Genomic DNA, 11,501 nt, shown 5'->3' with positions numbered 1-11,501 from the left:
TGGTTGTGACCGTCTCCAGCTGTCTCCAGAAGGCCCCCCGGAAGGTGAACACAGTGAAGAGTGTAAATCCTAATTAGGCAGCTGGGAAGAAGCGAAAAGCAAGGCTGGCCTGTCCATCGGATGCTTGGTGTCCACGTCCTGGTGTCCTGTATGTATGATTGAAGCCACTCCCCTGATCCCTTCCCAGAACATAGTGTGTTCTGTGTAGCTTTGTCTTGTTTGTTCCAGGAAGTGTCCAGGGCCATTGTCTTCTCCCCAAAGTGCCATTTACAGGACGTCATGTCTGAGCAGCTGCGGAACTAGCCCTGGGGAGCCTGCATCAGTTTCAGGCACTCTGGGTCTGAGCCCAGAGAAGGGTGGGTCTCTGTCCTCCCTCCTCTACCCATAGGGCCCACCGCCATCACGGCGGCCCAGGTGAGAGCTCACAGTGCGACAGGCAGCTGCAAGGCCACAAGAAGCATCAGTTTATTTATTCACGGACAGGAGGAAGGGAGGGCATAGCACCCAGTTTCAGCCTTCCGAAACACATCTGCTCACTGGAGCTGCAAGGCCTTTTCCCCTGCTCCTTCCAGGGGATTGCAGGGGAGAAGTTGGCCAACCAAAGCTATGGTGTCTTCTGGGGCCTCTGGGATGACAAACAATAAACCTCTCCCTGGCATGGATAACTTGTGTGCCCTAAAAAGGGATGGGGACCATCCCTTGTTTGCTCTGGCTCTCACCCAGCATATCTGCATCACCTTGAAGAGAGAGGCTTCTCTCCAGGAGGTGGGAGGAATTGGGATCACCTTGTGATCCTTGCACGGCTCCAGTGATCTGCAGTTAACTAGGTATTTCCCCCTCATCTCTATAGAAAACGCACTGCTGCCAGAATTTTAGTGAATAAAAAAGAAACATTTCCAGGGCAGAGAATGTGACTCTGAGGCTCCAGTAGTCTCCTTAATCGACACACGATGACTTAAGACTTAACCCTGTTTACTCCATTCTACGTACTAGATGTAGGGGCAAAGAAAATTCCTAAGCCACTGTACAGTGTGTTCTCCAAGCATGTCACCAGACACTGTCTCATCTGATCCATACAAATGAGATGTTGCTGTTTTACAAAGTAACTGAGGCTCAAAGGGACCATGTGAGCCACAGAGGGGCAGGGTTTGGGTTAGAATTTGTCTTCAGGTTTCTTCCCACGCCCCTTCCTTCTTTTCAAGGAAGGTGGATTGGGGAGGAGAGCTGGAAATTCCCACAAAGACTTTTTGCCTGATGGTGAACCAGAATGCTCACAGAACCAGAATCCCCACCCTCAAGCTCCTGGTCTGGGAAATGAGAGTCTATTGTATTTACTCTTGTACTATCTGGCCTGAGCTGTTCTGTGTATGCTCTCTATGACCCATGTACTGAGCAGGCTGCCAAGATCCATCATGACCCCGCCCTGGTCAAGGTGTCTGGGAGTGATGGATGTGGGTCTTAGGAAAGGGTGTGCCATCCTGTCCCTCATTAGGTAGTGCGTGTGTGGGCCCCATTTCTGGTGCTGTATCAGTGTTCTGTGTCACATAGGCCAGAGGATTCCTGGCTGCTTGCTGTAAAGAACTCTGACTCCAGGCTCTAAAAATAGACCAGAGAAAGGGCCCTCTTAAACCCAAATGCTTGTCCCTGTGGCAGGGGGGAATCTGTTGGGAGACACTGTCTGGTCTGTCCTCTGGTGTGTGTTTCTCCCTTAGCATGGTCTCCCCAACCACAAAATCACAGCCTTTACAGCTGGGGGGAGACCAGGGCACTCACCCAAGCCAAACTTCTATCAAGGCCCTTTGTTTTACTTCCCCCCAAAGATGCCATGCTTTGAAAGATTGGGCCTGCCAAAACAAAAAAAACCTGCACTAGGCCATAATTCATATATTTGCTGTTACTGTTATTTCTTTTAAAAAAATCTGTCAAAGGCTATGCCTGCTGGTTCAGATTTGATTTGAATCAGGCATGACTTGATGCTTTCATGAGGGGAGAGGCCTTGTGGGTTCCTGTGGAATGTCTGGTTTTTTGTGTATGTGGCAAAATATATACAACATAAAAGTTACCATGTGACCATTTTTAAGTGTACAGTTCAGTGGCGTTAAGTGCCTTTGCATTGCTGTGTAACCATCACCACAATCCGTTTCCAGAAACTGGAAACTGCAGTTTCCCAAACTGCAATTCTGTACCCATTAAACAATAACTCCCCATTCCTCCCTGCCCCTGGTAACCACCATTCTACTTTGTCTCAGTGAATGTGATTACCCTAGGTACCTCATGCAGGTGAAATCATACAGGATTTGTTCTTTTGTGATCGGCTTGTTTCACTTAGCGTAACGTCTTCAAGGTTCATCCGTATCGTAGTAGGTGCATAATTTCCTTCCTCTCAAAGGCTGGATAATATTCCATTATATGTATATGCCAGTCATCCATTCATCCATCGATGGACATTTGGGTTGCTTCCTCATTTTGACTATTGTGAATAATGTGTGGAGTTTCAAGATATTGGAAGTAGCTCCTGAAGATAGGGTGTGTGTGAGCCCTGAGGACAGATGCCGCAGGTTGGGACCCAGGATCTTTCCCAACTCGGCATTTATGGGTGATGAAGCCGAGGCTCAAGGAAAGCTATGATTTGTCTCATTCCCCTGTGCCCACCCCATCTGCTCTGAGCTTCTGTTGGGCTTTACTTCTTGACTAGAGTAGCTAGAAAATTGTATGCTCCCTCCATGAGGTCATATTTTACGAAGGTATTTTTATAAGTGTAGGTTTATTATCCTGGCTGGAATCCTGTGACCCAACAAACACCTGGGCCCTGTCAGGGGCCTTGCCCAGTTACCCCAAGGCACACAAGGGCAAGCAATATGGATTTCACCCCATGTGCCATCCTTTGCCTACAAGCTGGTTGGGTCGCCTAAGGTGACTGCCCTTTCATAGGCAGCACGTTTGGAAATGAACTGGATGTGTGATAGGGGAAAAGGGCCAGAGGCCTGTTGACCCTGAGCGTCCCCACCCCAGCGAAGCTCTTGAAGGGACTCCGCGTCCTGTCCTGCCGTTTGCAGCATGAGCGATCATTCTAATCGTGGGTCTGCACTGAGGAACGGCCTCTTGACTTGACCAAGACCATGCAGCACTCCACAGACCAATGTGAGCTGGAGGCAGATGCCCGGCCTGGACCCCGAAAACCATAATCTGCCCAGCCCTCTGCCGAGGACTTTCTCTTGGGGCCTGGAGGACACATGAGTTGACTCAGGTTGGAATGGAGGACAGAGTTGGCAACTAGGATGAGAGCCCCCCTATCATTAGTCTTCTGTGTATTCATCCAAAAATCCAGGTGACAGCCAAACTGAGAGCTGGATGGACAATGCATTGCTATTAAGCTCTGTACCTTTTTGCATCTGTTTCCTCAGCTCAGCCCTCAGAAGTGCCACTGAGGAAAGATAGATGAGGAGGAGGTGACCCAAATGGGTCACTGCAAGCAAACAATGTGGAATCAGCAATAGACTTCTTGTTGAACAAGCCAATTATTTATGTTTCTGGCATTTTATTGTTGGTGTTTTTCTCTCTCTACACAAATACTCCACTGTGGAAATTTTACAAAATTTAGATAAGGAAAGAGAAGAAAATAAAAAGCACCCAAATCCCACCACAAGAGATAAGTATGGAATCATTTTCTATGCATATATATGTTTTAAAATTTTATAACAGCTTTATTAAGGCATAATTTGCATACAATAAAATTCACCCATCTTAACTGTACATTTTGATGAGTTTTAGCTATTGTATACAGTTGTGTAATCACCACTACAATCAAGATACTTCCAGCATCCCCCCAAAATTCCCTTGTGCCAATTTGTAGTCAACCCTCTCCCCTCCTCCCTGCCCCAGATAACTACTCATCTGATTTTGGAAGGTCAGATACTTGGAACAAGTGTGTAGCTTTTTGAGTCTGGCTTCTTTCACTCAGAATAATGCTTTTGAGTTTCATCCATGTTGCAGCATGAATCAGTAGTTTGTTCCTTTTTATTGCTGAGTAGTATTCCCTTGTATGGCTATATGATATTTTATTTGTCCATTCATCAGTTGATAGACATTTAGGTTGTTACCAGTTTTTATGAATTTATGAATTATGAATAATGCTGCTATGAACATTCATATATGTCTTTATATGTATATATGTTTTCAGTTCTCTTGGGTAAATACCTAGGAGTGGGTTGGCTGGGTTATAAGTGTATAGTTTAACTATGCAGGAAACTGCTGAAGTGTTTTCCAAAGTTGCTGTGCCATTTTGCATTCCCATCAGCAGTGTATGAGAATTCTAGCTGTTCTTGCCAACACTTAATAGAATCAGTGTTTGAAAAACTTACCTGGGACTTCCCTGGTGGTGCAGTGGTTAAGAATCCGTCTGCCAACGCAGGGGACGTGGGTTCGAGCCCTGGTCTGGGAAGATCCCACATGCCGCAGAGCAGCTAAGTCCGTGAGCCACAACTACTGAGCCTGCGCTCTAGAGCCTGTGAGCCACAACTACTGAGCCCACGTGCCACAACTACTGAAGCCCACGCCTAGAGCCTGAGCTCCGCAACAAGAGAAGCCACCACAATGAGAAGCCCGAGCAACTGCAACGAAGAGTAGCCCCCACTCGCTGCAACTAGAGAAAGCCCGCGTGTAGCAATGAAGACCCAATGCAGCCAAAATAAATAAAAATTTAAAAAAAATAAAAAACTTTCCTGATGACTAGGGATGCTGGGCATCTTTTCATATGCTTATTGGTCATTCTTACTTTTTAAAAAATTTATTTTTTTATTTATTTTTGGCTGCATTGGGTCTTCATTGCTGTGCATGGGCTTTCTCCAGTTGTGGCGAGTGGGGGCCACTCTTCATTGCAGTGAGTGGGCCTCATTGCGGTGGCCCCTCCTTGTTGCGGAGCATGGGCTCCAGTCACGTGGGCTTCAGTAGTTGTGGCGCAAGAGCTCAGCCGCCCGGCGGCACATGGGATCCTCCCAGACCAGGGCTCGAACCCGTGTCCCCTGCATTGGCAGGCGGATTCTTAACCACTGCACCACCAGGGAAGTCCTGGTCATTCTTATGTTATTTAAAGTGTTTTGAAACCTATCTTTAGAAATATGATTATATTGAAATGTAATTCTATGATATGATTACATTGTAGAGACTTTAGTACAAAAATTTGCCCTGAATCTAAGAGGAATTTATCACTAACAGAGGATTTTCAAACCCATCAAGAATGGGTTTAAAGCAAGATAGATCCTTTGAAAGGATCCTGTGGGTAGAATGTGGTAGGAGTGGAGGGCTGTTCTAATAAGTGATTAGGAATGGCCTCTCTGAGAAGGCAAGATTTGAATATAGATATGAATGAAGTGAGAGAGGGAGCATGTGAATAGCTGAGGAAAGAACAACCCAGACAGAGAATATCATGTGCAAAGGCCCTGAGATAGGAGAGGGAGCATGAGAAAGGAGGTCATGCACATCAAAATGGTACTGAATTTCAATAATTACATTTCTGGTCAACTCAAAACATTTACCGAGTGCTTATTAGAAGCCAGGCACAGTGGCACAGTACTAAGTGCTTTGTGTCTGTTTTATTTATTTCTCACAACAGAGCATAAGCTCCATGAGAACAGGAGCTATGTCTATTTCACTCACTTTTGTGGACTCAGATCTAGGGCACTGCCTCGTACGTAGGAGACACCCAATAATAAATGTCTGTTGAATGAATGAAGTAATTACATAAACAGGTATTTCTTATTATTCCAATATTATAGATGGAAAAACCAAGTCTCAAAGAGGTAAGTAACTTACCGAAGGTCATATAACTAGATGGTGCTGAAGCTGACTCAAATCCTGGTGTGTCTGAGCAGGAAGCCCAGATTTTTGCCACTCCCTCAAGCTGCTGTGAATTCTCCTTCCTATATTTGGGAAACTGAGGTTCAGAATAAAAGAAAGAGGCTTGATGGAGATCCCCTTTAATCCTCAAAATAAAACCAGCCAGCCACAGGCTCCAGACCGCTGTTTTAGCTGTAAGACCACATTTCCATCACATTCAGTGGCTTCCACAGATCTGAGATGGAAGGAATACCAGCAGTTTAAGTAAACGATGTGCATTTAGTCTGATCCAATACCACATCGAGCCTTCGTGGCAGCCATGGGCTGAAAGAAATCATCCTTTGGACTCCTCTGCCTTGTGGTCATTGATGAGGTGAAAGGTGCTGAACTGGCTGTCAGGTCCCACCTTGAGCTGTTTGTGTTCTCTTAGTAACTGCAATGCGCAGGCCTTTGAATCCCATAACCAACAAATGCTGCTGTTGTCATGTGCAAGCAACCAAATGAATGTGCGTGGAAAAACCCAAGCTTGGTGATTTGGGCAAATTAGCTTATCTGTCACATAGCCAGTGGTGGTGTTAAATCACTCTCCGTTAGAGGAATAATCACTCCCCACTGCCCTCTGTCTTCCCCTCTGCTGTAGCATGTGTTAGGATTTCATTCCTTTTTCAGGCTATTAGTCTATTTTAGCCAAGATATTTTGACTTCAAGTAACAGAAATACCCAATTTAACTGGTTTAAACTCTATGAAATTTGTTATCTAATGCAATAAGAGATTCAGAGGAAAAGTAACTCCAGGCTTGGTTAAGTCAATAGCTCAAAGATATCTTAAGAATTCAAGTTCTTTCCATCATTTGCTTTGCTAATCTCTGCATGTCAGCTTGGTTCTGTCTCGGGCAAACTCTCTTGGTGGTTAATGCCTCATAAGAGGGCTGCAGCAGTTTCAGTTATTTGTGTTAGCCGGGCTTTGGCTAGATTACGCTACTGTAACAACCTCTAAAATTTCTGTGGCTTCAAACAACAAGCATTCAGGAGTGTACTCTCCTTTTAAGATAAAACCTTTTCTGGAAACACTGGGCAGCCTTCCCTTCATCCCATTGGACAGAATTGTATCACATTTGCATGCCTGAAACAAATACTGACAGCCATGATTGTCTTAGCTTATTTAAAATGCATTCCTTTGCAGGGGGAGGGCGGAGGGATAAATTAGGAGTTTGGGATTAACATATACACTCTACTATATATAAAATAGATAACCAACAAGGACTTACTGTATAGCACGAGGAATATTTTGTAATAATCTATAAGGGGAAAGAAGCTGAAAAAGAATAGACAGATATATATGTATAACTGAATCACTTTGCTGTACACCTGAAACTAATACAACATTGTAAATCAACTATATTTCAATAAAAAGAATAATAAAATGAAATGCATTCCTTGAAGACAGTGGAGGGGCTGGCTGCTCTGAAGCAAAGGTATGTATAGAGGAGTAGATTCCTGAACAAATTTAGGATTCTCTTAGAAAGGAGGAGGTAATATGGTTACTGGGCAGGCAACTAGCAGTGTTTGCTATAATATTCAAAACTAAAGCCATCATTTTGCTTACCCTCCATCCTAACCAAACTATCTCAGTAAACGACACACCATTCAACCAGTTGTCGTAGCCAGAAACCTAGAAATCATCCTCAAATCCATCTTCCTCATCTTCCACTCTGTCCAACCAATGATCAATTCCATTGATTCTACCTTGAACATAGCTCTGTAATCACTCACCTCTTTTGCCACCCAAGTCCAGGGCACCACCATCATCTTTTACCTGGGCCACTGCAGCAGCCTTCTCATTGTTCTCCCTGCCTCTGTTCTTGCTAAAATTCAATCCAGGCTTCAAGCTGCTAACAGAGCCACTTTTAAAAGCAATTCTGACATGTCACTTTCCTGCTAAAAACCCCTTCTAGGTTTTTCATTTCTCTTTTGGAAAAAGTTCAACCCCCATGTCATGCCTTCCAAGGCCCTCCACCATTTAACTGTGACCACATCTCTTCATAGTCTCTTTCTGGCTTCTACCTTGTCCCTTTTGCTTTATTAACTCCTTGTCATCTTTCAGGTCACAGATTAAGGGTCACTTCCTTGGAGAGGGTCTCTGCTCCCACAAGGCAATGCCTTGTACTTCCTTTATCACTCTACTTATACAAACCATTTTTTGGGCAGCACCCCACAGCTTGTGGGATCTCAGTTCCTCGACCAGGGATTGAACCCAGGCTGTGGCAGTGAAAGCCTGGAATCCCAACCACTAGGCCACCAGGGAACTCCCTCTACTTATCCAAACTTTTTGGACGTATTTGCTGAAGATTGTCTTCCCTTCAAACTATAAGTTCTGTGAGGGCCCAAACCATGTCTTTCAAAGCACTACATCCCTACCACCTAGCACAGACAATAGTCACAAGTGTTAAATAAAACACAGTTACACATTTGAAAGTTTTCCTGTTATAGGACCTAGAGGTGGTAGTTGACACCAAATATATACATAAGGTAACCTAGGGAGAGGGTATCTCTAGAGAGAGAGAACATGAGATGTTAGAAAGACAGTGATGATCAAGATGAAGGGATGAATGGGACTTCCTTGGCGGTCCAGTGGTTAGGACTCCAAGCTTCCACTGCAGGGGGCGTGGGTTTGATCCCTGGTCGGGGAACTAAGATCCCACATACTAGTGCGGTGCGGCCAGAAAAAAGAAGAAAAAAAAAAAGATGAAGGGATGCAGAGAAGGCTAAAGGGGAAAATGAGAAATAAGTGGCCAGAGAAGTAGGAGGGATGTCAGAAGGACATGTAGTCACAAGCCAAGGAAGAGGGAGTGCATCAGGAAATTGGAAGTGCCTAACAGGGTCAACCACAGCAAAAAGGATGTGGACTGAAAAGGGCCACTGGTTTGGTCACAGAGCAAGAAAGACAACGTTTGAGAACAGTTGGGTTCATCCTTTGTCAAACTGTTATACTTAAGAAGGTATTTTTGCCCTCTTTTTCATTAATTCCTCTATCTGTTGGTCCAGCAAAGAGTCATTAAACACCTACTCTAGGCCAGGTACTGTGCTAGGCCCCAGGGAGACATGAGAAAGAGAACAAGGTCAAAAGGGCCTGTGGGGTTCACCAACCTTGCCTGCAAGGGAAAGTTACAAAGCACTGACTTCTGCCCCAGCTAAGGCAGGGCTTGGCTTTTTACTGGAGTTGGTACTGATTGGCTCTCTGAATACATTCAATACAAGAGCTAGCATGCAAGTCCAGAGGTCAGCAAGACTTTATTTGCTTGCTCTGACCTGGCAGGAAGCAAAAGGGAAAGTGCGTGTGGCACACTATTGCATCATTTCTGTCTGTTCACAAGTCATCACAGATGAGATTCTGGGGTTTTCCCAGAAAACTAGCTCCATCTGCTCAAAGGTAGAAAATTGATGGCACAGTTCAGTCGGAAGAGCATCCTTTTAAGAAACTCTCTGAACATGAGCCTACTTAGTGTTCACTCTGCAGAGATTCCCTTAGCTTTCAGTAATGCGTTGCATTACTGACTAAACTACTGCTCTACTATTTTGTTTTCCTGCCCTTGTGTTCTAACTACAGTAAAGATGTGTGGTGTAGTGTTCAAAAGGCCAGTGAGTCATGACCTTCTGAAGATTAATGGGAGTCTGGCTGGAGATAAGGGAGGAACACTAACTAGAAAATTATCTTACTACGTTTTCATTTACTACAGGAAGCACCTCATTTATATAATAGATATTGATTTAAAAAAAAAAAAGAGTTTAAGTCAAAATGTCATAGAGGCACATTATCTTTAATGCTCTAGAAAATCAAGATCATTTAAAGAAGACCAGCCCATCAAAAATTTTAAATGAAACTAGGCATTCTTCGAAATAATTTTGTAATCAAATTGGTGAATAATAATTGCCTAATTTGAGGATTCTGAAATATACAGTAAAAAAAAAAACCCACATACACTGGGGAAGCGAGTGATGCAAATATCTGCCCACAACCTCAACTGACTTCAGCTTTTGGGGTCTGGCCTGACACCATGAAACAGTGGTATAAAAACAAGTTTCAAGGAGCTTGCACCTGAGGAAATGTCCTCAGGGGACTCTGAGCTCACGCCTGGACTATCCCACTGCTTCCATCTGAAGTCCTAGGGGACGTGGGGAGGGTTGGGCAAGCCAGGGGAGCAGACTGAATCCTCCACTGGGGAGAGTGGGAATAACAATTTCCACTTCCCGAGCGCTTACAACAAGCCAGGCTCTTCCTCCAGCTCTTGACGTGTATCATCTCAGTTCATCATCCCAGCAACCCCTGAAATCGTTACTATTAACATCTCCATTTCCCAGGTGAGAAACTGAGTCACAGAGGTTAACAGCAGTTTGCTCCATGTCATACACTAGAAAGTGATGGAGCTGCTACCCAGCTGGTAGCCATTACACGTGTCAGTAATATGTCTTAACTTTGTTTAAAAGGATCAGAAAACCGCTCACCTTTAAGACTGCTTGGCAGGGATTGCCAGGTAAAGCAGCTGACTCCTAAACGTCTTTTGAGATAAGGAATTACTCTGCGGAGAAGGGTGTGTGAGTCAAAGGTGAATTTCCAGTGTGCGTGAGAGGCGAAAGGTCGACGGTCAATTCTTAGCCGGTCGAATCTGAGAACGTGTTAACAACCTCCGTCAGTGCCCCAAAGCCCGCCAGCCCAGAGGGATCACTCAGCCAGAGCCTGCCGCCAGCCACGTGGCCCAGCCTGGGAGCTGAGGGGAGGTCCGCGGAGGCGCGGCCCGAGGGGGCGGGGCTGGGGCGCTGGGACTCGCGGGCCCTACGGAGTGCGCCTGCGCGCGGCGTGGGCTCGAGAGCGCCAGCAGCGTTAAAGGCTGCTCCCCGCCCTGCTAGCCGGTCCAGTCACGGCAGTGCGCAGGCGCAGAGCTTACTCCTTGTCAGTCGGCGTCGCGTGCTGGCTAGAGGCTTTGTAGCAGCGGCGGCAGCGGCGGCTGGTCTCCGGCATCATGAGCGGCTTCAGCAGCGAGGAGCGCGCCGCGCCCTTCACCCTCGAGTACCGAGTCTTCCTCAGTGAGTGTCGGAGGCCCGCGGCCCCTCCCTGCCCGCCCGCCCATTCATTCCTGGGCCTCGCCTCCCCTCCCGCCCTGGCGGCTGCGGCCCGCGCTCGGCACCTTGTCCCGGGCGCCGGCCGGGCTCCTCGGGACGGTCCCGGGGGCCTGGGCGGGCCTGGCCCTCTCATTTCACACGTCCCGCTCGCGGCCAGGGCGGCGTGGGTCGGCGTTCCTCTTTCACATGCTCGATTGGACCTGAACCTGGGCCAGGCTAGTTTTGCAGGTGTCCGGCTCGGGCAGTGTCTGATGGGAAAAGGAAACCACTGAGTCACCCTAGAAAAGGTGTCTGGGGGTAAACTAATCCCCGTAAGAGGATTATTCAGTTTGGAGGAACGGCGTGGCGAGGGGGAGGAGGTGATGGTGGTGACTCCCTAAGACCTTAATTCCTCCACTGTAGCTCAGATTGTGGGCACGTAGCGGGGTCAAGTACAGGCCCTCGTCCGACAGACGGGGAAGCTGAGGCCCAGATCTGGAGCGATCAGTGGAGGACTGGACCCATCCCTCTGGGCCCCAGTAGCGCTCCTGCCTCCCTGACGCGTGCTT

The 11,501-nt window shown here is 46.6% G+C and overlaps 1 protein-coding gene across 1 annotated transcript in view; it reads left to right on the top strand.

Moving 5' to 3' along the window:
* The first annotated feature begins 10,705 nt into the window (after positions 1-10,705).
* PPA1 (inorganic pyrophosphatase 1) overlaps positions 10,706-11,501 on the top strand; it is a 37,003-nt gene continuing 36,207 nt past the window's right edge. The window contains exon 1 of the mRNA XM_060126303.1: positions 10,706-10,917. Within this exon, the coding sequence (XP_059982286.1) occupies positions 10,854-10,917 (64 nt within the window). The 5' untranslated portion in view covers positions 10,706-10,853. The remainder of the gene's footprint in view (positions 10,918-11,501) is intronic.

Source organism: Lagenorhynchus albirostris, chromosome 16 (genome assembly GCF_949774975.1).
Source record: "Lagenorhynchus albirostris chromosome 16, mLagAlb1.1, whole genome shotgun sequence".
NCBI lineage: Eukaryota > Metazoa > Chordata > Mammalia > Artiodactyla > Delphinidae > Lagenorhynchus > Lagenorhynchus albirostris.
This window is presented reverse-complemented; position numbering and strand designations above follow the sequence as displayed.